General features: G+C 43.5%; 1 protein-coding gene across 1 annotated transcript in view; it reads right to left on the bottom strand.

The window, feature by feature from the left end:
* Positions 1 to 435: 435 nt before the first annotated feature.
* Positions 436 to 27,938, bottom strand: part of LOC311119282 (cytoplasmic dynein 2 heavy chain 1-like) — a 58,349-nt gene continuing 30,846 nt past the window's right edge. Inside the window, 13 exon segments of the mRNA XM_084194002.1 lie at positions 436 to 823; positions 1,288 to 1,396; positions 2,412 to 2,660; positions 2,835 to 2,962; positions 3,246 to 3,410; positions 8,489 to 8,591; positions 8,879 to 9,023; positions 21,583 to 21,734; positions 22,768 to 23,014; positions 23,724 to 23,983; positions 24,448 to 24,603; positions 24,840 to 24,969; positions 25,068 to 25,275. Coding sequence (XP_084050128.1) covers positions 633 to 823; positions 1,288 to 1,396; positions 2,412 to 2,660; positions 2,835 to 2,962; positions 3,246 to 3,410; positions 8,489 to 8,591; positions 8,879 to 9,023; positions 21,583 to 21,734; positions 22,768 to 23,014; positions 23,724 to 23,983; positions 24,448 to 24,603; positions 24,840 to 24,969; positions 25,068 to 25,275 — 2,243 coding nt within the window. The 3' untranslated portion in view covers positions 436 to 632.

Below are 27,938 nucleotides of genomic sequence, written 5' to 3' on the forward strand. Positions count from 1 at the left end.
AAAATAGTTCATTGTCGTCTTAGGTCTCTCTTTGTGTAGTGTTGTGGTGTCTCTCTTTATGTAGTGTTGTGGTGTCTCTCTTTGTGTAGTGTTGTGGTGTCTCTCTTTATGTAGTGTTGTGGTGTATCTCTTTATGTAGTGTTGTGGTGTCTCTCTTTATGTAGTGTTGTGGTGTATCTCTTTATGTAGTGTTGTGGTGTCTCTCTTTATGTAGTGTTGTGGTGTATCTCTTTATGTAGTGTTGTGGTGTCTCTCTTTATGTAGTGTTGTGGTGTCTCTCTTTATGTAGTGTTGTGGTGTCTCTCTTTATGTAGTGTTGTGGTGTCTCTCTTTATGTAGTGTTGTGGTGTCTCTCTTTATGTAGTGTTGTGGTGTCTCTCTTTATGTGGTGTTGTGGTGTCTCTCTTTATGTAGTGTTGTGGTGTCTCTCTTTATGTAGTGTTGTGGTGTCTCTCTTTATGTAGTGTTGTGGTGTCTCTCTTTATGTAGTGTTGTGGTGTCTCTCTTGTCGTGATGTGTGTTTTGTCCTATATTTTTATTTTTAATCTCAGCCCCCGTCCCCGCAGGAGGCCTTTTGCCTTTTGGTAGGCCGTCATTGTAAATAAGAATTTGTTCTTAACTGACTTGCCTAGTTAAATAAAGGTTAAAAATAATAATAATAATATGTATTGTAAATGTAGATGAGTAGCTAGATAGATGAGTCTCTCACGGTAGGCAAAGTAGTTGAAGAGGGGTCCAGTGAATCCGTCCTGGGATGCAGGATCTTTGAGAGAGGAGAGGAGGGGCTCCAGCTCCTCTGGGGAATACAGGCCTGGAACCTCACCTACAACACACATATAACACTGATCTCAGTACAGTACAGACCCCAGGCCAGTACCTCATCTACAACACATATAACACTGATCTCAGTACAGTACAGACCTCAGGTCAGTACCTCATCTACAACACATATAACACTGATCTCAGTACAGTACAGACCCCAGGCCAGTACCTCACCTACAACACACATATAACACTGATCTCAGTACAGTACAGACCCCAGGCCAGTACCTCATCTACAACACATATAACACTGATCTCAGTACAGTACAGACCCCAGGTCAGTACCTCATCTACAACACATATAACACTGATCTCAGTACAGTATAGTAAGCTAACTACATCAACTACAACACACATCACTTTGAACTGAAACTGAGGACAGATTCAGCACCTCGCCTGGGATTTATGGTACATGGTTTTATTCATCATCTGACATTTGTGTGTAGTTGTTTCTATGCGACTGACCAGAGGACAGCAGGCTGTTGACCATCTCCAGGAAGGCTGGGTGGACAAACTGATAATCCTCCAGCAACAGCACCACCTGTTGGCCCTCCAGACCTGCCAGCTGCATCACCTACACAGAAGAGAACACACACACACACACACGGTTAAAACACAAGTCAGGTGTGTGAGATTTGATGTTCCCTGCAGGACGCTTTGCCTTGTCCAGCTTTGCCTTACTCACACCAGTGTTTCCCCTAGGATTTACTTTCAGCAGCGGTGGTAAAGTTAGGGGGGGAGGGGGCTTATGCTGGAGGGGTCCAGAGGCATGCACCCCCGTGACATTGTTTTTGTAGAACGACTGTGAGAAGGTCACTTCTGGTGAATTTTTTTAACGACATTCTACTCCAAAATGAATGACAATTAAATTATGTTGACACCATCTGAAATATAATTTCCCCTTTAAAAGCATTATAACCTGTAGTTCAACTGATGCAGCATAGCAGCTTTAAATAAATAGGTTGAAGCATGAGGTTGCCCATCTGCAATTGAAAAACCCCAAAAGACTGAATGCATAAAATTCTACAAATATATATCTTGTAACTTGTCATTCCAGGGTTTTTTCTGAATCAAAATGGGGCTTAGGGGTGAGCGTGGTGGGGGCGTGGCATTGGGCATGGCCAATGGCGTCCTCTCCGACTGAACATTTTAGAGGCCCTTCTCTTGGCCACAGAGACAACATTTTGCTGTTTTAAAGCTAATTTCCTGCAATTCTACATATTTTGCCATGGGGCAGAGAGAAAATGTGCTGTTTTAAAGCTAATTTCCAACAATTCTACACATTTTGCCGTGGCTTATGCCATGTTCTATGCTATCTGAGTGACTCAAACAGAACAAAATGAATGCCTCATGCCATGAAATCTTATAAAAACATATATAGGTCCTTTATCTTTTCTACATACTTGGTTATCTTGTTTTAGTCGTTTAAGTTAACACTGAAAGCGGTTTTCCTTCCCAAAAAGTATAACCAAATCAAAATTTAAAAAGTCTGCCTCTGCTAAACGAATATAGGGGAAACACTGCCCACTAAAACATTAGTTACACAGACAGACAGAAAGACAGACAGAGACAGAGGTATGGCATCTTACGGTCTTCAGGTCGTTGTTGAAGTGTTTGAGTGAGTATCCGCGGGAGATCTTGGGTGTGTAGAGTGTGTATCCATGCATGTGTGAGACCAGGCATGTGGCGGTGCGTCGGCCCACGCCGCTGCGTCCGGCTAGGAGCAGAGAGCCCCCCGGTCGACTCAGGACACGGTCCACACGAGACACAAAGTGACACACCTCCCAGAACAACAGCAGGTCCAACTCCCTGTTGTCACGACCATACAGGACCGCTCCCTACAGAGGCGAGAGATGCATTAACACACACACACACACACACACACACACACACACACACACACACACACACACACACACACACACACACACACACACACACACACACACACACACACACACACACACACTCACACTCTCTCCCTGTTCTACACAATACAAACACACACTGACCTTGTGTATGACCTGGCTTAGGTCGGCAAAGTCGAGGAGTCCCAGAGATTTACCGTGTAGGGGCAGGGACTGACCAGGGGCCATCACTCCCCCTCCCTCAGACGCACCCCACGTCACATAGAAACCATCTGCAGGGAGATAATACAGTTATACACACATCCATACACACACACACACACACACACACACACCAATCCACACACACACACACACCAATCCACACACATCCACACACCCCCACACCCCCACACACACTAACCCCACGTTACATAGAGCCCATTTACAGGACAAGACCGTACACACAGAACCCGTTTCACAGAGAACCCAACTACAGAGAACCCGCTGTCATCCTGGTTTACACACACACTGTGCAGAGGGAGAGGAGCACTGAGATGTGTGTGTGTGTGTTACCTGTCATGTTGTCCAGTGCGTCGGAGCCCCAGTCCCCTCGTATGACGGAGGAGAGGATGTTGTCGAAGGAATGGATGTCTTTGGAGGAGACCAGTCGGTCTCTGAACAGCCTCCTGGCCTCATAGGCTACCACCTCCAACACTGAGTCTGTTATATTACGGTCCCCTACAGACACAGAGAGGAGGGGTTAACACACACACACACACACATATACACTGAGTGGACAAAACATTAAGAACACCTTCCTAATATGACTCCAGTGCTTCCCACAGTTATGTCAAGTTGGCTGGATGTCCTTTGGGCGGTGGACCATTCTTGATACACACGGGAAGCTGTTGAGCGTGAAAAACCCAGCAGCGCTGCAGTTCTTGGCATAAACCGGTGCGCCTGGCACCTACTACCATACCCCGTTCAAAGGCACCTACATCTTTTGTCTTGCCCATTCACCCTCTGAATGGCGTACATACACAATCCATGTCTTAATTGTCTCTTAAAAATCCTTCTTCAATCTGTCTCCTCCCGTTCATCTACACCGACTAAAGTGGATTTAACAAGTGACATCAATAAGGGATCATAGCGTTCACCTGGATTCACCTGGTCAGTCTATGTCATGGAAAGAGCAGGTGTTCTTGATGTTTAGTACACTCGGTGTACACTACTACATTAGACCATACTACAAAAAGACACACGGCATCCAAACAGCTCAGTGTACACACACACACTCACACACCAGAGAAGAGAGTTTAAGTGATGAGAGAGGGCATTGTGACATACCGTGTAGAAAAGGTAAGCAGGACGAGGGAGGGGCAGAGAGAGTAGAGTAAAGAAACGATGAGTCGTGGGACAAAAAAAAAGAAGTTTGTCAGCAAACGCTTTTAATTAAAATTACTGATTGGACTCCCTATCACAGGGAGAACACATTGCAGGAGGGAGGGAGGGAGTGACAGAGGGAGAGATGAAGGAGGACAGAGAGAAGAGGATGATGAAAGAGAAAGAGACGGGTGACAGAGGCAGCAGAACAGGGGAGAGAGGGAGAGAGGATGAAAGTGATGGTGAATGCAGGAAGCAGGGAGAGGAAGAGAACTACTGACTTTCAGAGGATACTCTGAAATATCCAACAGCAGCTAGAATTAAACAGTACAGTCTAAAGTTAAGACAGTTACCAAATAATGAGAAGTCGGCAACAACCGAGAAAACCCATGCAATTAGCAGTTTTAAGTATTGCAGAAAGATATTAAACTTTTTGGTGACAACTCAAAATGGGCCCCAAAAAGATGGTGTAGTGCAGGGTTCTTCAATTCCGGTCCTGGAGGGCCGAAACACTTCTGTTTTTTATTTCTACCTGGTAGTTAATTGCACTCACCTGGTGTCCCAGGTCTGAATTAGCCCCTGATTAGAAGGAGAGGATGAAAAACAGAGGTGTTTCGGCCCTCCAGGACCGGAATTGAAGAACCCTGGTGTAGTGCAAGTGTTCCCAAACTTTTTTGGCCCCTCAACCCCATTTTGGCCAATGTTTATTTGGGCTATGACAGTCTATTACAAAATCAGTCTGACAGTATTTTAGAGAGTAATTAAATGTGAAGACAGTATGGTTTGAAGTGACTGAAATGCATCAGAAAGGTATTGGGAAGTTCAGAAGATCATCAGGCAATAATGTTGATGATGATCTTTTTCCCCTGGTCTGATTTGGTGCCTGGTCTTGTCCACTAGGTTCTAACGGCTTGTGGTTATAGTAGAGGGAAACAGGATGTACACTACCAGTCAAAAGATTGGACACACCTACTCATTCAAGGGTTTTTCTTTATTTGTCCTATTATTTACATTGTAGAATAATAGTGAAGACATCAAAACTATGAAATAACACATATGGAATCATGTAGTAACTAAAAAAGTGTTAAACAAATTTGTCAAAAAGCCACCCTTTGCCTTCATGACAGCATTGCACACTTGGCATTCTCTCAACCAGCTTCACCTGGAATGCTTTTCCAACAGTCTTGAAGGAGTTCCCACATATGCTGAACACTTGTTGGCTGCTTTTCCTTCACTCTGCGGTCCAACTCATCCCAAAACAACTCAATTGGGTTGAGGTCGGGGGATTGAGGAGGCCAAGTCATCTGATGGAGCACTCCATCACTCTCCTTCTTGGTCAAATAGCCCTTACACAGCATGGAGGGGAGTTGGGTCATTGTCCTGTTGAAAAAACAATGATAGCCCCACTATGAGCAAACCAGATAGGATGAAGTATCGCTGCAGAATGCTGTTGTAGCCATGCTGGTTATGTGTGCCTTGAATTCTAAATAAATCACAGACAGTGTCACCAGCAAAGAACCCCCACACCATAACACCTCCTCCTCCATGCTTTACGGTGGGAAATACACATGCGGAGATCATCCGTTCACCCACAACGCATATCACAAAGACACAGCGGTTGGAACCAAAAATCTCCAATTAGGACACATTTCCACCGGTCCAATGATCATTGCTCGTGTTTCTTGGCCCAAGCAGGTCTCTTCTTCTTATTGGTGTCATTTAGTAGTGGTTTCTTTGCAGCAATTCGACCATGAAGGCCTGATTCACACAGTCTCCTCTGAACAGTTGATGTTGAGATGTGTCTGTTACTTGAACTCTGTGAAGCATTTATTTGGGCTGCAATTTCTGAGGCTGGTAACTCTAATGAAGTTATCCTCTGCAGCAGAGGTAACTCTGGGTCTTCCATTCCTGTGGCAGTCCTCATGAGAGCCAGTTCCATCATAGCGCTTGATGGTTTTTGCGACTGCACTTGAAGAAACTTTCAAACTTCTTGAAATCTTCCGTATTGACTGACCTTCATGTCTTAAAGTAATGATGGACTGTCGTTTCTCTATGCTTATTTGAGCTGTTCTTGCCAAAATATAGACTTGGTCTTTTACCAAATAGGTCTATCTTCTCTATACCCCCCCTACCTTGTCACAACACAACTGATTAGCTCAAATGCATTAAGAAGGAAAGAAATTCCACAAATTAACTTTTAACAAGGCACACCTGTTAATTGAAATGAATTCCAGGTGACTACCTCATTAAACTGGTTGAGAGAATGCCAATAGTGTGCAAAGCTGTCATCAACGCAAAGGGTGGCTATTTGAAGAATCTCAAATATAAAATATATTTTGATTTGTTGTAATTCTTTTGGGTTACTACATCATTCCATATGTGTTATTTCATAGTTTTGATGTCTTCACTATTATTCTAGAATGTAGAAAATAGTAAAAATAAAGAACAACCCTGGAATGAGTAGGTGTGTCCAAACTTTTGACTGGTACTCCACATACAGTGCATTCGGAAAGTATTCAGACCCCTTCCCTTTTTCCACATTTTGTTACGTTACAGCATTATTCTAAAATTGATTAAATAAATGTTTTTCCTCATCAATCTACACACAATATCCCATGATGACGAACCGAAAACAGGTTCTTATAAATTGTTTCAAATGTATAAAACATAAAAAACAGAAATACCTTATTTACATAAGTATTCAGACCCTTTGCTATGAGACTCGGAATTGAGCTCAGGTGCATCCTGTTTCCATTGATCATCCTTGAGATGTTTCTACAACTTGATTGGAGTCCACCTGTGGTAAATTCAATTGATTGGACATGATTTGGAAAGGCACATATCCGTCTATATAAGGTCCCACAGTTGACAGTGCATGTCAGAGCAAAAACCAAACCATGAGGTCGAAGGAATTGTCCGTAGATCCCTGAGACAGGATTGTGTCGAGGCACAGATCTGGGGAAGGGTACCAAAAACATTCTGCAGCATTGAAGGTCTCCAAGAACACAGTGGCCTTCATCACAGTGGCCTCCATCAAATGGAAGACGTTTGGAACCACCAATACTCTTCCTAGAGCTGTCCGCCCGGCCAAACTGAGCAATCAGGGGAGAACCAGGGAGGTGACCAAGAACCCGATGGTCACTCTGACAGAGTTCTAGAGTTCCTCTGTGGACATGGGAGAACCTTCCAGAAGGACAACCATCTCTGCAGCACTCCACCAATCAGAAGCCACTCCTCAGTAAAAGGCATATGACAGCCCGCTTGGAGTTTGCCAAAAGGCCCCTAAAGGACTCTCAGACCATAAAAAAAAGATTTTCTGGTCTGATGAAACCAAGATTGAACTCTTTGGCCTGAATGCCAAGCGTCATGTCTGGGGGAAACTTGGCACCATCCCTACAGTGAAGCATGGTGGTGGCAGCATCATGCTGTCGTGATGTTTTTCAGCGGCAGGGACTGGGAGACTAGTCAGGATCGTGGGAAAGATGAATGGAGCAAAGAACAGAGAGATCCTTGATGCTCCAGAGCGCTTAGGACCTCAGACTGTGGTGAAGGTTCACCTTCAAACAGGACAAAGACCCTAAGCACACAGCCAAGACAATGCAGGAGTGGCTTCAGGACAAGTCTCTGAATGTCCTTGAGTGGCATGCCAGAGCCCGGACTTGAACCCGATCGAACATCTCTGTTGAGGCCTGAAAATAGCTGTGCAGCGACGCTCCCCATCCAACCTGACAGAGCTTGAGAGGCTCTGCAGAGAAGAATGGGAGAAACTCCCCAAATACAGGTGTGCCAAGCTTGTAGCGTCATACCCAAAAATACTTGAGGATGTAATCGCTGCCAAAGGTGCTTCAACAAAGTACTGAGTAAAGGATCTGAATACTTATGTAAATGTAATATTTCAGTTTGATGTTTTTAATACATTTGCAAACATTTCTAAAAACCTGTTTTTGCTTTGTCATTATGGGGTATTGTGTGTAGATTGATGAGGGGAAAAAACAAGGCTGTATCGTAACAAAATGTGGAAAAAGTCAAAGGGTACTTTCTGAATGCACTGTATGTGTTCCTGAGAGTCTAATCTTTCAGTGATGGGGTCATAATATTTTGTAGCTTAAACCATTCAAAAGACAGAGACACATTTGTAAGAAGAAAAACAGAAACCGCTCTGTTTATTACAACCGCATCTAGCGGCTACCGAAGGTTACTGACGTAACCCCGGTTCTATGAACCAAGCGCACATTTTCTCTCACGAACCCATTTTCAAATCAGGCGACCCCTAGTTTGGGAAACCCTTGTGTACTGATTGCGGTCTGACCGTGTGATTTAACCCTGTGATCTGACTATAGGTCCCAGTGGACTGTGAGAGAGTGGAAGTAGAGGCAGTGGTGTGAGGTGTGATCTGACCACGTGGTTTGACCGTGCTGTTGTGGTTGACTCACCTGCGGTCAGGTCGTATCGCAGCAGGCTGAGCACCCACTGGGTGAGGACACACGGAGTGAACAGGTAGTGGCTGTGGTCATCCACAGTGAACTTAGCCTTCACCTGAGACCAGAGAGGTATATAAGAAGTTATATCTAATCCGCACTCTTAGGGAAGCAAATCTAAACCACACACACACACCCGTGTAATAAGTGGCTGTATTGTTTGTGTTTGTGTGTGTGTGTGGTTTAGATTTGCTTCCCTAAGAGTGCGGATTAGATATAAGAGGCATTAAGTAAGTGCTGATCTAAAGCTGCTGCTTGGAAAGATTAGAGCAGCTTAAAGCTGAAGCTTTACTCTGATAACACATGAACTCATCTGAGACAGCACAGACACACACACACACACACCTGTTCGTAGACCTGTACCAGAGACCCTGCTAGCTGGTGTGTTTTCCCAGTGCTGGCCCAGGCTGCCTGGCTCCCAAGGCTCCTCTGGAGAACAGGCTGCAGGTACGCAGAGTAGATGGTCTGGAGTTGCTCCCTGTCTGGATAACTAGAGAAGAGAGCAAGTGGGAATGTGTGTGTGTGTGTGTGTGTGTGTGTGTGTGTGTGTGTGTGTGTGTGTGTGTGTGTGTGTGTGTGTGTGTGTGTGTGTGTGTGTGTGTGTTTGTGTCTGAGTATGTGAGCGGAGTTGAGCGGTCGAAAATCCCGCTCATCGCTAATGGTGCTTGTGCTCCGCTCTGGCGCTCCACGTCATTTCCTACCGCTCCGCTAAAAAACGTTCCTTGTTCACAGGGTAAAAGAACTGCCGCTCCAAATTCGCTCCATTCATTAAAATCACAATTTAACCAACACCCATCAACTTCTGTGACTACCTGTACCTACCAATTGTTTTTTAAGCATTAAAACCAAACCATATGATTTGAATGAAAAGTATTATAACAAATGTGAAAAGGTGAATGGAAGAAGCGCTCATCATTTCAAATAGGCTACATGTCGTATTAAACAGCATATAAACACTCTAATGAGGTCAGGAGTGTGAGAGAATGATCAAGTATTTACCTGATTTGTTTAACAATTAATATGCTTAACAATAGAGACATTTCTTAACTACCAATGCTGTGCTTTTCATAAGGATGGTTCCCTCTAGCTCCCTGCAGCTGGTCTGGGCGTGTAGTCAAGGACACGGGATAGAGATAAACTTGAGGAACAGACAGACCTGTATTGTTTCAATTTCTCGTTGCTTACACACAGCCACAAGAAGAAAACCAAGTGGCTCCTGATCTGCCAGGGAGGGGCGTGCTTGTATGAAAAGCAGAACTTATGAAGAGCTATACAAATCCTGTTGACTCTGTATTAACTTCTGCCTGCAGTTGCATAACTAAATATATTTTACATATACTCAGAAGCCGTTGTCTGTGTCATTTTCTAAAGCTTAAAGTTTGTTTAAGAATAAGAGAATATCAGCACTGTGCAAAGAACAAAAACAGTCATCATTAGGGGCACCCTGGAAGACACCGAAGAGGGAGAAGAGAGTTCCACAAACCCCGGGTCAGGGCCCTCTGTGGCAACCAGACTATCAGCTGAACTGAATAAACTAAGCCTGGATGCCAGAACTAAACCACTCCCAGCTACCAAGCCAAAGTATCCGTATGTAAGGATAGGGTGGTCGGTGATGGGAGAACAAGAGGACCGGAGAAGAGAACAATAAAGGAGGGAGGGGCTGAAAGAAAGTGAAGCAAGGAAACAGAGAGATAAAGAAGTGTTTGAGAGAGAGGATGCAAGACAAAGGGATAGAGAGAGAGAGGATGAAGAGGAAAGATGGAGAAGAGAAAGCAAATACAAGATAAGATGGGAAGGAGACACAGAAGGTGCTTTCTCCCCAGGAGCCAGACAAGACATAGAAGACAGAATAGCAGCTGAAGAGCTGGAGCTCCGACAGAAATACTACCATGATGTGGAGAGAATGAAGAAACAAGAAGAAATGAGACTGGTGAAAGGTATGATAACACCCTAACCACTGAATAACTATTCTATGACAGAGCCTGCAGAAACCTACCAGAAGCGGTACAACTGAAACTGAAAGAAGTGGTTGGCTGGGACCGCAAAGATGGCCCTGAGAAAGAAGACCACGAGACACCACTGTAAGTTCTGGAAGAAGACCGGAAAAAATAATCTAAGAAATCAGGCCTGCAGACACAACTCCAGAAGGCCCAACTGGCAGCACTAGAGAAAAGTAGCAAGCCAGATACATTGATGCCGAGTGCTCCAGCACCTGCACCAGCTCCAACGTCTGTCCCACCACCATGGTCCCCTGCAGCGGCCCCAGCTCAACAGGTACAGTTTCCCCCACAGCCTTATGGTAATCCACAGCCATTCCAGCCCTATCAAACCTACCAGAGCAGGCACATAGGTGAGCCTATAGTCTGCTGGGGATGTGGTATAGCTGGACATATGAGACACCAGTGCCCCACTGCTGTGGACCAGGGAGGTTGGGCACCACAGCCGGGCTTCAGAAGAGGCAGAGGTGGAACTGGCTAAGGAACCCCACACGTGTGTCCTGAACTAATAGAACTTGACGCAAAAGCAAGACCTGACCTATTTGATGAACCTCTTGAGTTGGCTGACATGACACTTTTCGTAGATGGGTCGGCTTACATTGATCAGACGACAGGAAAGAAACATGCAGGTTTTGCTGTAAGAACTATAGATAAATCACTACACATAGAGCAGTCCCTCTCTGATCATTTCTCTGCACAACAAGCAGAGTTACTAGCTCTCACCACAGCTTGTGAGGCTGCTGAGGGAAAAACAGCGAACATTTACTCAAGACTCTGCCAACGCAATTGGTGTATGTTTATCATGGGCAGGTGTCTGGAAGGCTAGAGGATTCACCAATGCATCAGGGACCCCTATTAAGAACAAATCTTACGTTTTGGCTCTCATTTCGGCTATATGAAACTTCCTGCTAAATTGGCCATTCTTAAAGTCCAGGCCCATACGGGTAACCAAGATGAGGGCAGTAAAGGAAATGACCTTGCTGACATGGCTGCTAAAGCAGCTGCTATAAGGTGTCACACCCCATGCTGTGTATCTGGCTTCTGCTGTGGCCTCCCCTGTTGTTGATTTGCAACAACAACAGGCGACTGACCACATGTCTCACTCCCTTTGGGAGGCCAGAGGTTGCCCCCGGGGGCCCTGATGGCCTCTGGAGACAACACCTTTCAGGTAAACCTGTGTTGCCAACACAGCTTATCCCGTCGGTTTGCCGAAATGGCACATGGTAACCAAGATTTCACAAGATTGGTTTTGCCCAAATTTAACAGAACATGTGAAACAACACATTTTTAAATGCGTCACGTGCATACAATACAGCATTAACAAGGGGACACCACTTAAATCTGGTAATTTCCCCTCACCTAGTGGCCCATTTACACATATTCCAATGGATTTTATTGATATGACTGAGAGAAAGGAGAGAAAGCACTACTGTTTAGTAATAATGAGGCATTTCCTACTACCCACTGTGATGCTAAAACAGTAGCTACAATTCTGGTAAGGAAAATATTCCCTAGATTCAAAAATAACAGAAACCTTGTCTGCAGACAATAATACCCATTTCACTGGAGATGTCATAGCCCAAATTGCCCTTATGCTGGGGATAGATCAGAAATGTGTCTGTATCTATCACTCAACAGGTAAAACCTGGGTTGATGAAAATGCGAAGCAGCCAGGGGCGGTGTGTTCAATATGGCGATATGGGCGACGCACTGCCAAACGGGAAAAGGAAGGGATTTTTTTTCTAATCAATTATATCACGGCAACAGTAGTTATCAGTGTTGTAATCTAGACGTCTGGTCTGATCTGCCACTAAATGTCCAATCAGGCTAAAGTCGTGCTTCAAATGCCCCCCCCCCCCCTTTTGGGGCGATTTCAGTCAGGTTGAAAATCGCCCAGAAGTCTGTCATAGACTCCCATGTAAAATCTATTTTTTTCAAATATCAGAGCTTTCAATACAATCTCTATGGGTTTCTGAGGGCTTGCACTTACGCGCTTTCGTCATACGTAACGTAACCATGAACGTAACTAAGAAAAGAGCGGGTAGCAGCGTCAATCAATTCACGTACTACTGGTAAGATTGCTATAGCGTTCAGTGCAACTCGATTGTCTCTTTGAAATAAGTTACTTTTTGTCGGCGAACAAATCAAGATAAATTGGCAACGAAACAATTAGGACCTCCCAGACCAAATTTAATCATTCAACAGGTTTCTACTAAAGGCGGAAAGTCCTACACCCGAGGATTTTCCAAAAATTAGTACGAACGAAAAACCTGGCTAGCAGGCTGCGATGTAGCTAATGCAGTCTTCTGCTACTCTTTCACCCTGAAGGCGGCACGGCAGACAGCACCGCTTGGACAGCGACTGGTGTGTAACGGACATGCACCATCTTTCAGGAAAGATTAAGAAACATGAGCTGTCAAAGACCCACATGGATAGCTGTTTGAGATGGTCTGCTTTGGGGAGTGAACATTGCCACTCAACTGGATGAGGGATACAGGCTAGCTGTCCGCCGCCACAACGATGAGGTTAGTGTTGATAATCACAAGTTTACTGGAGAACTGAGACCAAGTAGAGACTTTGGACAGGGTGGATATGGTATAATAAAGGCAGTTTATTCAGAGGTAAAGATATCTGGAATCGCGTGGACGGACCCGTTCGTTATCTGAAGACAATGTTTCATTGTGTGCAGACATTTTATGCAATAAATGAAGTAGGTTGAATCTAGTAGTTCTGATCTTCTGATTGGTCCTGATGAGTTGGGCGAGGTCACCTCCAGGCTAGTGTCACTGTTGCATTGGCTCTGAGTCGGGTTCTCTGTCTTCAAATGTTCAGCCTAAGAGAGGGGATTTTTGTGTGTGTGTGTGTGTGTGTGTGTGTTTAACAGTGATGATGTGTGTGTGTGTGTGTGTGTGTGTGTGTGTTTAACAGTGATGATGTGTGTGTGTGTGTGTGTTTGTGTGTGTGTGTGTGTGTGTCCTCAGAGCAAGAACTCGTGAGTTGGAAGAACTGAGAGGCATATGGCGTGGGTGTTGTCCTTGGCCACCTGCTGACAAGGCTGACAAGATAGGACCCTTTTGTCCATTGTTATTGGATAGGAACAGAACTTATAACCAGCTCCTGACCTAAATAGATCTTAGCACAACATTTTACTCAACATATCATATTCCATATTCACTATAACAAATATATTTACTACGACATTAGCAAGAACCGCCACATCCTCAGCCGGCTAATCCAGTGTGTGAAGTTTTGCGGAGTGTTTGAGTTAGCTTTGCGAGGCAAAGATGAAACTGAGGGCTCCACCAACCCTGGTAAGCCAACACTTTTGAGATCAGTCAATAAATGCTTCTGGTATTGACTTATATGCTGCCCCTGTCTTCATGTTGTTGCTGGACATATCTTTTTTAAAATGTGTGTAGGTCACCTAAATCATCAGAAAAATTGCCCCCCCTGATAATTTTTTCAGGAGCCGCCACTGGAAGCAGCCCCAACAGAGGCACTGGGTATAGCCCTCATGAGATGTTAACAGGCCATCCCATGAATGTCCCATCTCATTGGCCCATGAATGACAAACAGACAGACCTGACTAGACTGGAAGATGACCTGTTAGGATATATGGAGGAACTAACTTCTACAGTTAGGTGTCTGTATTCTCACTCTAGGAAAGCCCAGGAAGTGCCAGCCGGAGAGGATAAAGACAACATCCCTGTCCAAATCAGAGACTGGGTGAAACTTAAGGAACCAGCCAAGATGGATGGGACCATACCAAGTGATCCAGGCTACCCCGACGGCTGTCAGAGTGACCAAGAGACAGGGATGGCACCACCTGTCACACTGCCAGAAGGTGAAGAACCAAACACCAAAAGACTGAAGAATGACCAGAACCTGCCACCTGATGAAGACTCAACAGTTCTGCATGGACTCCATGGAGAGAGGAGGGGAGGCCGTGAGCCACATCCACTGGGCCATGAATGTGCTGTGTTATGTGTAATAATCTGTGCTCTGCTTGCTTCCTCAGTATCGGGGTGGAAATACACAACAACCAATTGAAGTCAACCAATTCCTGGGTAAATATGCTGCGGGGCCTGGGTAGGAGGGCAACACCAAATGGGTCCAGAATAATGATGCTCCCAAAACCTTCTTCAGCGGGTGAGCTATTTGGTACTATGGGAAAAACTCTATCAGAGGACGATATTACATATGGATATCTCCACTTTATACAACGAGATAAAGTTAACAAAGGACAAGGCATATTTCTATATATTGTCACTAATACGGATAGTAACAGAGAAACTATCCTAGGGACACTCTCTAACAATGTACAAGTCCCACACATTAAAGCTGATAACAAAACTAGGTATGAGGAATCTAAATTTCGGCCAACCAGGGGAAATGGGAGGGGGTAGGACAGCAGCCACATTACAGTCTCTCAGGCAGCAGAGTGCCCTTACCCCCCAAAAAACACCAATGGGCCACTCATTTGGGTAGAGGAACTATAGAACCTGTGGTGACAGGGATAGTACCAGCACAGTCCACCACTATGCATCTGTAACTAAGGGAATGTCCATATAGGAAAACTATGCAGGACTCCAAGATGAGACAATCAGACACAAAATGACTGAGTGGCATATCTTACAATTTGGTCAGCAGATTACTGGCATTAATATGTCTACTATCAGGATGGGAGTGGTGATTCCCCATGGGCACATGTGGATATGTGGAGGTAATGGATACCTCCAGCTTCCGCTTAACTGGCAGGGGTGTTGTTATCTGGGAGAAACTAAGCTCCCTGTTCCCTCAATCCCCCTTCGTGACATGCTAGAGGCAAGAGAGAATATGACTAAAAGGACCAGAGCTAAAAGCAGTGTTCCTGATAATGATAAAGCTCATGGTCATGTTCTTAAACCGGGGGAGATTGTGGGAATGGTACTGTTCCCAGGCGTTGGTGTTGCTATCCTGTCCAAGTGGGTGAATAACTATTCTCTGCAGGCACACATTAATTTGACTGTCAAAGGCTTTACCCAACTCTCCCTTGATGTACAAAACTTAAAAGCCGTAGTGGCTCGTCAGGAAATGGCTTTAGACTATCTATTGGCATACCAAGGGGGATATTGCTCAGCATTGGGGCTAACTGTTAGTGGACAGTGTGTAATGCTGCTCCCAGAATCTTCTGACAACATGACTGAAATAATTAATGAAATAAGCAATTTAGGCAAAATAACCCAATCAAAACGGAAAGCTCCTTGAATGTGGGAATATGCCAGGCCTATTGGGCCAAAATCAATGATGGCCTATTGTATAGATAATAGAACGAAAATGAAACTTTTAAGAGATCAGATTTTTTGTTTATAAATACTTTGCTACAATGACACAGTTATCTACCCACCTCATTCCTTTCTGTTAGCATGTGCACGTAGTAAGTACACCATCATGCTTTCATGATACGTGCCTTTTCAGATTCCACAATGATTCTTTAGTTGTGGACACAGCATCACCACACTCCCTCTCTTGCTCTTGGTCCTCATCTTTGTAAGTCACCTTGATTGAGCACCTGTGTGTTTGATCAGTTTCTTGCTGAAAATATTTAGCGAACTCCATGACAGTAGTGTCATATCTGATGAGTGGTGGTCATTATTGCTGTCAACAAAGAGTCCGCTTATGCTGCATCGTATTAGAGGCTTTTATTAAAATCACGAGGTTACAGCATAAGTACAGACCCGCGGTGTCCGGAGAACGGCTCCTCCGATTGCCATGGCCGTTCTGACTTCTCATCGTTTAACCCCTATTTATAAACAATGCAAAAAGAGGGGTGGCTCCCTCTTCTGGCCAATCACCAGTCTCCCCTGGGGCGTCACCCTCCAAACGCTACATTTGAACTAAGATCATAAAACAACATTCTTTGTTCCTCCAAAACATTTAACAAAGGCATAATCTTCAGATACGATATTCCCCCCTTCGAGACGAACTAAACGTCTCGAAAACAAACAGAATAGGATTATGACTAGTAACCATTTATCTTATTGAGTATCTTTAACATTAAACCAAAAACATTCTCCTCTAGAGTGTAAATACCTTTCTATGAAATACCTGTTTATGAAGTGTGAATACATTACTATGACATATGAAGTGTGAATACATTACTATGAAATATGAAGAAATCTCTATGGAGTGTAAGAGCGAAAAACTGTCCGGCAGCCATCTTTTCAGATATCCATCCATCAATCAAGACAGTAAAATTCTCTCACGGTCCCTCTGCCCCAGGCAACCACCTCGGTACTCCAGATAACCTCATAAACCATGTAAATGCACTTGAAAGTATGATGCAATTAAATACACATGTAAGCCCCTGCAAACAAAATCCTATCCAAAAACATCCACTCTAAAGGCTGGTCAACCCATCGGACCGTACAAATGGAACTCTCCCTGCCTAGACCTTCTGTCCCTAAGCATTCACCGAAATAAACAAAAACATCTAAGATCCTCACATGTATTCAATAACATCAAACATCTTTCTACAAAATTAATCCCTAAAAATATGACACAATTATGTATTACACATGTCTATATTTCATTGCAGACACTGGAATGTAGTCCACTACACTTCATCTCCCTGTAGTCTCGACTTCCAATGGATTGTTGCTGATGGAATCAGCCACACCCTCCTTGTTTCATCTCCTCCAGTCATATTGTCCCTTCATATTGTCTTTGTTTGAGTATTTCAATCTCCACATGTTCCCCCAAATGCTTCTGGAATGAAAAGAAAAGAAACGACCAAACAGTATCTTTTGCAAAACAAACACTTTCAAATTAAACCTCAATTTCACCTAAGAATTTAAAAAATGATATATAAATGATGTATGAATCACATAAACTTATTCCCCCCTTTGATTCATAAATCATACCAACATCACCCCAATATTGAAAAAAAAAAAAAAAAAAATTTGAAAAATCATCAAATAATCAAAATGATATTTATCCATCAGTTCCACTTGTCCATCTTTATCCAGATCAGGAACAGTCAACACCGGCATCTGAGTGTTGTCTCCAGGCATCACTCTCCAACCTATCTCAATATCATAACTTTCTCAAAGGTCAGTAACAAATTACAAACATCACACAGTGTTATCAAAGCTGAAACTAAAATCTGACCCATCACTGCCCCTACTGGCCTAATTGATCTTGCAACCAAATCCTCTCAGATCTCCCAAACACATCCCTTATAATGCATCTATAACCCCAGTGATATTATCTGAACTATCTGGACTCAAAGTATAACTAATATTTATCAATATGATCTTCCCAAATGTTATACCATACCATGAATAAAGTCCCCCCTTCTCCCTTAGACTTATCCTTCAATGATAGGCTTGAAGCCTATGACATGTCGCTTTTCATCCTATTTTGAACTCTAGTTTCAAATTGATCTGTGTTCGGTGCTACTCCTCTTTTAATAGTAAAAGCCTCATATGGAAGCTTCAACGTTGACATGTAACCAAATCCTGTCCATCCCTAATGTAAGAATATATATATGCTTTATCACCCCAAACCCTCTAAATATCTCTAAAATTCCCAATAGTCACATTGTCAGTCAAAAGCTAATCGTTTAACCATCAAAGTCCTGCTCTTCTTACTACCTGGTATATTAAAAAGTAACCTTATATTTCTCATTACTACCCTTAATGTCATGCTTATCCAAAGTCATCATACAATCATCACAATCTGATATTCCCATAAACATACCCTTTACCTCATATGTTTTATTAGAACAAAAATAACTTTTAGCCCTCAATGTTTCACCTGAATACTTCAGGGTTCCGTTGTTACCTGATTTCCTTTCCATCTAACAAATGCACCCAAATTAATTCACTTAACCCAATTCCACCTACCCCTAGGCTTAAACCACTGTTCTGACAACGATATTATTTTATCTGTCAGTGACTGTTGCTGATACCACAGTCATGACAAAGCATAAGACTGAACCATACCTGATAGAGGCCGCGCGACCGTCTAACATGTTTGGTGCTGGAATCCTCAACATTTTACATTTACATTTTAGTCATTTAGCAGACGCTCTTATCCAGAGCGACTTACATGAGCAATTAGGGTTAAGTGCCTTGCTTAAGGGCACATCGACAGATTTTTCACCTAGTCGGCTCAGGGATTAGAACCAGCGACCTTTCGGTTACTGGCACAACGCTCTTACCCACTAAGCTACCTGCCGCCCTCAACAGACATGGACCCTCAAGATTCCTCACTGATCTTACAGAATGAGTTAATCTATCTCTAATTTCCACAACAGAAGAACGAGCGGCACTGATCAGATACCTCTCCCTGTCTGTCATTAAAATCAAAGACCTCATCCTGTATCTCCATGATGAATCTATATTCTCTCTACTATTATCTGTTCTCCTATTTTAACCCTATTCGTACTATCCTTGACAGCACTCTCCATCCGTAACATAACCCATGAGTCCAAAATTCCCCATTTAATTTCAGAAAAGTTGTTGTCGATGTCATACTCCCTACAAAGTAGTTGACTTAATTGCTGTATCAACCCTAATTACTTCTAGTGCAAAAGTTCCCATTATCCTCTGTGTATTATCTACTGTTGGAGTGACTACTCTTCCTGTAATCACCTTCATCGTGAACTATCTTATTTTAGACTGTATAGCCTATGGCTTCCCCCCTTAAATTATTAATATAACCCTAACAACCCCCCAAAAAACTCCAAATAAATCAATTAAAAATCATGAATAATTAAAACCAATTTTTATTCCTATATCCTATGTCACCAATTTATCCATTAGTGGTGGCTATCTTACCACAACCCATCAAATGCAAGTAAATGAAGTTAGTCAACTTCAAAGCAATCCCCCAAAAACAAAGCCTCTAACCCTTCAATACTACAATTCCCATCAAACCCCAGTGATACACAGAGCATCCAAAATGCAATTTTTAATGAATCATTTGCCAAGCCTATGTAAAATCGTCATAACATCACATATTTTGTTAGGATGATTTTGTGTACTAGCCTGATCTGATCCTCTCGTCTGACTCTGCCTCGTCACACCTTGTCACGTGACGCACCCGTTAGCCCCTCCTCTCTCCTGTCGTATCGTATCGTATTGCTCCACTCATATGACAGAAAAACAGAGAAACAGAATCACATTTTAGTAGTTAATGCAATCCCTGAGTTATTTCAACCATTCAATATTCGTTCGTTCTACATTATTCACTCTAAGACTAAAATCAGAACTAAATAGATCGCTCAAAAACATTTTTATTTAATTTTAATCGTCTTTTAATTATTTAATTCAATTCATTATACTTCGCCAACATATATTTAATGTATAAATTCAATAGGTCACAAACCAAGTTTCATCTTTAACCATCGCCGTTTAAACTAGAATACTCGTGTTAAAATCTCTCTTCTCTTTGTCCATTTCCCTTGCAGGGTAACGCCAAATGAGACCTATGACCTTAACCCACCATTTTGTTTTGTAGGCTTAGCACAACCGCATGTCGTAGTTTTAGCCCCGTAAAATCATGCACATGCGCACATCCCCTTTAATCCCATGCTTGCCATACAATAGAACGATAGCATTACGCTACAGCGTCACTATTTTATACCTTATACTCACACAATTACACATAACAGAGCTCACATTTGCGTAGAACTTTCAGTTCCACCACATACAAACAAGTTTAAGAGGCTTGAATCCATCGCAATGGAGTCTCTAAGGATACGTTAGCATGTAGCACACAACACAATTAGCATTTAGCATTAGCCACGATGTACCATGTAGCATTAACCTTAGGTACACTGTTACACAAAACACATTTAGCCTTAGCCTTAGCCACTAGCTAACTGCGGCCTATTACACAGAAACATACCCTGCACTGCCCTATCAATTTTAACATATTTATCCTACCGTTTTTGCTACCGGGACTAATGACCATTACACCGAGAAATCAGACCCAATCAAACACCCCGTCGGACGAGAGTCAAATCATAATCACAATCAGATAAACCTCCTTAATCCGAGCTCTCTTTAAAAAGAAAAAACCCACCGTCCACCCATTCTATCGTGTAAACGGATTGCCGGCCCAACATCTAAAATGGCCCCCCCTGGAGGTCTTAAATGGTACAGTGCCCTAAAGAATGCGCATATCTGCCTTAATCGTACACTTCAATACTTAAATCCTACCGTTTCATGCTCTAAAAACTTCCAATTAACTGCCGTTTCCAATGGAATAAATTTTAGCAGACTCTAGTCGACCACAATAACGCCACCCGAGGCAAGGTCATATGGAACATCTCTCCAATGTACACAAATCGTATCCAATCTAACAAACTCCGAAGCGGTAAAAAAAACTCACCATTTTTGGCCATGCTTCAAAGCGAGTTAGCCCGGCGATTGACTGAATCAAGGAAGAGACGCAAACCCAGCCCCACGTTGGGCGCCATTATGTCGTATCTGATGAGTGGTGGCCATTATTGCTGTCAACAAAGAGTCCGCTTATGCTGCATCGTATTAGAGGCTTTTATTAAAATCACGAGGTTACAGCATAAGTACAGACCCGCGGTGTCCGGAGAACGGCTCCTCCGATTGCCATGGCCGTTCTGACTTCTCATCGTTTAACCCCTATTTATAAACAATGCAAAAAGAGGGGTGGCTCCCTCTTCTGGCCAATCACCAGTCTCCCCTGGGGCGTCACCCTCCAAACACTACATTTGAACTAAGATCATAAAACAACATTCTTTGTTCCTCCAAAACATTTAACAAAGGCATAATCTTCAGATACGATAGTAGCTAAAGCAAGGGGCTATAATATAGCAGCACAAGTAGACTACAAATGCATGCTGGGATGGCACGCCCTGAGCTGGTGAAGTGAGCGCTACTGGAGCCAAGTTGGAGCGGGAGAGAAGGATGACGCTCCAGCCTTTGGGAATCTCTCTCCGCCCTCCAGTCAAATTGGGAACGATCCGCTCCTCGCTCCACTCCAGCTCCGCTCACATACTCTGGTCTGTGTCTGTGTGTCCGTACTCACTCTATGGTGCAGATGCGCACAATGGAGGTGAAGCGGGAGGTGAGTGTGTGACGTCCCACAGCGCCTCCTGCTGACATGGAGGCCACCACCTGGACGTTCTCCAGACCCACCCACTCCAGGTTCTCATCATAGAACCCATGGTACGTCAGCACCTAGAACATACAAGGGAGAGAGAGGAGAACTTTGTCACGTTATGACAGCTTGACTCATTTCTGTCTTACACATCGATCAAGAAATAATGTATTTTCAGTATTGTGTTGCATTGAGTTGAGTTGGATTTCGTTATGTTGCGTTGTATTGCATTGTACAGTATTTGTTTGAAAAATGCATCTGGACACAATAACATATTTTTTGTTTCACCTGGCTGCCAATTCCTGAGCTTTTGAGAACATACAGTAATTTGAGGGGTCGCCTGAAGTGTGAGAGGAATGGGAGCTAGAGGAAAACAGCAGTGCTGAGGCTCGTAGTGAGGACGCCTGGCTACTATTAACAACTTTGTGTGGTGAGATTTCTGGCGCCCAGAGCTGCTGAGGCACCACCCAAGTGGGTGCTACACAGAGTGGAAGAGGAGAAGTCCAGTGGCTGGTTCCCTGACTTGACTCCATCAACATCATCTACCATCCTCTGTCCAGCTCCCTTTGCTCAAGCCATGAACTGACCCTCTCCATCTTCAGAGGACGCTGCTTGGCCTCTATTGGTTGACCTGTCCTGATATATTGCTTCTTTGTTTTTTTGCTCTTGAAGTGCTTTGAGATTCTATGAAAAGCTCTACAGAAATGTAAGAAATTATTAGTTGTATTATTATTATTATTATTATTATTATTATTATTATTAGTGTATTGTACTGTATTGTATTGTACTGTATTGTATTGTAGTGTACTGTATTGTAGTGTACTGTATTGTACTGTATTGTAGTGTACTGTGCTATATTGTAGTGTACTGTGCTATATTGTAGTGTACTGTACTGTATTGTATAGTCCCCTGTAGAGCATGGCGCTTGCAACGCCAGGGTCGTGGGTTCGTTCCCCAGTACGAAAATGTATGCACTCACTAACTGTACGTCGCTCTGGATAAGAGCGTCTGCTAAATGACTAAAATGTAAATGTAGTGAACTGTGATGTAGTGTATTGTACTGTATTGTACTGTGATGTATTGTAGTGTGATGTATTGTAGTGTATTGTGTACCTGCTGTAAGAAGGCGATGAGGTTGCTGGTGCCCCACTTGTCAGGCTTGGGCAGGTTGATGTCTTTGAGGTAGAGGACCAGGTTCTCACAGTCTTTGGGTCTGTAGGCTCGGCCCGTGTTGGAACTGAGCAGCAGGCAGGTCTGACTGAGCTTCTGGAGGACGTGACGAGACGAGGTCTGGGCGCTACAGTGGACCACCGCTACCTGGGTGGAACGCAGCCGAGAGAACGCATAGCGCAGCAGCATACTGGAGAAGAACACACACATACAGAACATAGGCTGAATGCCAAGTAGAGAAGCCAGACCATAACATTGAAGGAGGACATGAGTCATGACAGAGGTTAGATATCAGAGGATGATAGAGGAAAAGAGAGGAGAGGAGAAGAGAGGAGAGAGGAGAATTGAAAACTGTTGATGCCGCAGGGGTCTGTTTAACTGAGTTTGTGAGACAAAGCTCAGGGCGAGGGGGGGGGGGACATTTTGTGAGGGTGCAAACTGAGATAGGATAATTGGGATGTGTGTTTGTGTGTGTGTGTGTGTGTGTGTGTTTCTCTGAGGGCAGCAGTGGAAATTAAGTAGATGTTTTTTCATCAGACAGGGATGACAAGCGTTTCCATGGCGCCCTGACATTTCTGCGAGATTAGGGTTGTGTGTGTGTGAGAGTGTGTGTGTTTTTGTGTTTCATGGGGGGGGGGGGCTCAAGTGGAGCGTAAAAGCCAATCAGAGATGCCCTCCCTCTACTGCGTGCCCCTGGGATGACAATAATGACTGTAGATTCAACAAGTCTCTGCCCCCCGCCTGCCCCTCGGTCCGCTGTGCTATTCTAAGAAAGGTCACGCCTTAAATAAAACACGCCTGGAGACATAAGTGTGTGTCATACCATTCTCCCTGAATAGTAAGAGGAGTGTGTACATGATCTGGCTAGAGTGTATTATACATCCCGTGTGTGTGTTTACCCCTTGCCACAGCCCTCAGGCCCCACCAGTATGAAGGGTTGTCTGTGCTGGGAGGAGAGCCAGTGGGAGAAGCAGTGCAGTCCTCTCTGCATGTCGGGGGTCTGGATGACGGGGAGTGTGTGAGTGTGTGTGACCTCTTCCAGGCTGAGGCCGTCAGGACGTTCCAGAGAGTACGCACACAGCCGGCCAGACTCAGGGTCATAGTAGGTGTCCAGGGGCTTCCTCGGGTCAGGAGGGCTCTCTCTAGCCCAGCCCAGCACCTGCAGGGAACGCACACGCACATAATGATGAGGACGTTTATTAGTTGATTAATGGATGGATGGATGGATGGATAAACGGATGGATGGATGGCTAAATGGATAAACGGATGGATGGATGGCTAAATGGATAAACGGATGGATGGATGGCTAAATGGATAAACGGATGGATGGATGGCTAAATGGATAAACGGATGGATGGATGGCTAAATGGATAAACGGATGGATGGATGGCTAAATGGATAAACGGATGGATGGATAAGTCCCCTGTAGCTCAGTTGGTAGAGCATGGCACTTGCAACGCCAGGGTTGTGGGTTCGTTTCCCACGGGGGGGGGGCAAGCACTCACTAACTGTAAGTCGCTCTGGATAAGAGCGTCTGCTAAATGACTAAAATGTAAATAAATGGATGGATGAATGTATGGATGGACTGATGAATGGATGAATGGATTGACCGCCTCGTCTCACCTCCTTGGCGAAGTCCTGTCGTGATTTGAGGTTGAGGTTCCCGCCCAGCCCTCTGATGAGACTAACCACAAACTGACCACGCTCTGTGACCCCACTCAGGTGAGACAGACCGTTCAACACCGTCCCTACCAGACTGGTCTCCACCACGAAGTCATTCTGACAGACAGACAGACAGACAGACAGACAGACAGACAGACAGACAGACAGACAGACAGACAGACAGACAGGCAGACAGACAGAGAGTGAGAGAGAAAGAGTCAGAAGGGTAACAGTTATGAACACAAAATATCCAATCCACTACAGTATATTTCGGGTAAAACTCCACTTTGCTACATAAATCCAGTTGATGCTATTGATTATGACCAGTAGAGGGCAGTATCAGTATGTATCACCTGTTTAAGCACCCAGTCCAGGCCTCTGTGGAAGTAGTCTCCCATCCAGTTCTCCAGGTTACTGCGACACTCATCAGGCTGACCCTTCAGCCATGACTTGACCAACGCACTCACATCTGTGTCCTCATCACTACAGAGAGAAGATGGGGGTTAGAACACGACTAGAACAATGACTGTAGGTTAACCCATCAAGGACCACACACACACACACAAAACACACACACCAACCTGAGGAAAATCATGCCCATGCGTGAGATTGTGGCTGGTGAGGCACAGCTGAGGTCGTGTGTCTCGAAGACAAAGTTGATGTTGGGTCCAAACTGAATCCTCTCTCCACTGGGCATGGTCAGCAGACGGTTGTCGTCCAACACAGAGTTCAACGACTCGATCCACTCTGGGTCTATGTCCCCGTCACAGATGATCCACGAGCTCACCTCTGGAACACACACATAATGGCTAACATCAGGGTAACTCAGGGTTACTTTTTTGGATCAGTTTTAATTTTGCAAATAGATTGTGGCTTCTATCGATGTAATTGTCTGCATCTTTTCCAATCCCCCATATATATTTTTTATAAATATACACTACCAGTCAAAAATTTGGACACACCTATTCATTCAAGGGTTTTTCTATATTTTTACATTGTAGAATAATAGCGAAGACATCAAAACTATGAAATAACACATATGAAATCATGTAGTAACCTAAAAAGTGTTAAAGAAATCAAAAAATATTTTATATTTGAGATTCTTCAAATAGCCGCCCTTTGCCTTGATGACAGCTTTGCACACTTGGCATTCTCTCAACCAGCTTCATGAGGTAGTCACCTGGATTGCATTTCAATTAACAGGTGTGCCTTCTTAAAATGTAACTTGTGGAATTTATTTCCTTCTTAATGTGTTTGAGCCAATCAGTTGTGTTGTGATAAGGTAGGTATGGACCAAGTCCATATTATGGCAAGAACAGCTCAAATAAGCAAAGAGAAACGACTTACTTTAAGACATGAAGGTCAGTCAATCCGTAAAAATTAAAGAACTTTGAAAGTTTATTCAAGTGCAGTCGCAAAAACCATCAAGTGCTATGATGAAACTAACTGGCTCTCATGAGGACTGCCACAGGAATGGAAGACCCAGAGTTACCTCTGCTGCAGAGGATAAGTTCATTAGAGTTACCAGCCTCAGAAATTGCAGCCCAAATAAATGTTTCACAGAGTTCAAGTAAGAGACACATCTCAACATCAACTGTTCAGAGGGGACTGTGTGAATCAGGCCTTCATGGTTGAATTGCTGCAAAGAAACCACTACTAAAGGACACCAATAAGACGAAGAGACCTGCTTGGGCCAAGAAACATGAGCAATGGACATTAGACCGGTGGAAATGTGTCCTTTGTTCTGGAGTCCAAATTGGAGATTTGTGGTTCCAACCGCGTGTCTTTGTGAGATGCGGTGTGGGTGAACGGATGATCTCCGCATGTGTATTTCCCACCGTAAAGCATGGAGGAGGAGGTGCTATGGTGTGGGGGTGCTTTGCTGGTGACACTGTCTGTGATTTATTTAGAATTCAAGGCACACTTAACCAGCATGGCTACCACAGCATTCTGCAGCGATACGCCATCCCATCTGGTTTGGGCTTAGTGGGACTATCATTTGTTTTTCAACAGGACAATGACCCAACTCCCCTCCATGCTGTGTAAGGGCTATTTTACCAAGAAGGAGAGTGATGGAGTGCTGCATCAGATGACCTGGCCTCCAAAATCCCCCGTCCTCAACCCAATTGAGATGGTTTGGGATGAATCGGACGGCAGAGTGAAGGAAATGCAGCCAACAAGTGTTCAGCATATGTGGGAACTCCTTCAAGACTGTTGGAAAAGCATTCCAGGTGAATCTGGTTGAGAGAATGCCAAGAGTGTGCAAAGCTGTCATCAAGGCAAAGGGTGGCTTTTTGACAAATTTGTTTAACACTTTTTTGGTTACTACATGATTCCATATGTGTTATTTCATAGTTGTGATGTCTTCACTATTATTCTACAATGTAAAAAATTGTGTGTCCAAACTTTGTGTGTCCAAACTTTTGACTGGTACTGTACATATATTTAAATATATTTTCCTTTATTATTTTCCCCTAACCCTACCACCCCTCCCCTAATTGGAGTAAACTAATGGACAACAACACTTAGGCTTCTACTTCCAGTGTATACATACTATTTACATTTTACAGACACAGTATATTTTACATGAGTTATCTTTTGTTTGTTTTAAATTCCACCCTCAACCCCTCCCATCTTTCTCTGAACACCATCCAGTTTTGATTTCTTTGCCAGATATTTTTAAACTATGCTGTGATGTTTCACAGAAGTTCAGAACCTTTCCATTCTCATAGTTTCTACAAATTGTAAATTAAAGATTTAAAAAAATTCTAAGAGCATTATTCTATTATTGATCGATTGACTATGACTTTTCAGATCACCCAGCAGGGCTATCTGCAGAGTTAACTCCAGGTAAATGTTGCAATTCTTCAGCCATTCCTGAACCTGTGACCAAAAACAAGCTACATATGGACACTACCAAAACAAATGATCTAATGAGTCTGTCTCTTCGCAGCAACATCTGCAGAGCTGGGATGGTTGTATCACCCATACTGTATATATAACATTCTATTGTTTGCAAGAATTTTGTATAATAATTTAAATAGAAAAACTAAGTTTTGAATCCAGCATTACATAAAAAATCTCTTCCAAACTATTTTGAAATCTGTATGGCACAGCTGTAAATGTTTTGGTCCTGAAATGAAACTGGTATACTTTTTTATTTATCATAATTTTCTTTAACCAATCTTGGTCTTTAATGCAGGGCCAACAGACAAGTTCCTTACTTTCTCCCCCTTCCACTTGCCTCTTCCAATTTTGCAGTAATGCTGCAATTAGTTGGTTATAATTTTGGATAGAGCAGACATTTCCATATATTTATATTAGCTGCATGTGAGACATAACTTAACCAGTCCTATATATGATATCATTTCCCCCCACCAAAAGAAATAAAAAAATCATAAATTAGTATATTTGAGTTTAACCATAATATTTGTTGTAATATTTGTTCTGTC

This window comes from Coregonus lavaretus, assembly GCF_964263955.1.
Source record: "Coregonus lavaretus genome assembly, contig: HAP1_SCAFFOLD_1926, whole genome shotgun sequence".
Lineage (NCBI taxonomy): Eukaryota > Metazoa > Chordata > Actinopteri > Salmoniformes > Salmonidae > Coregonus > Coregonus lavaretus.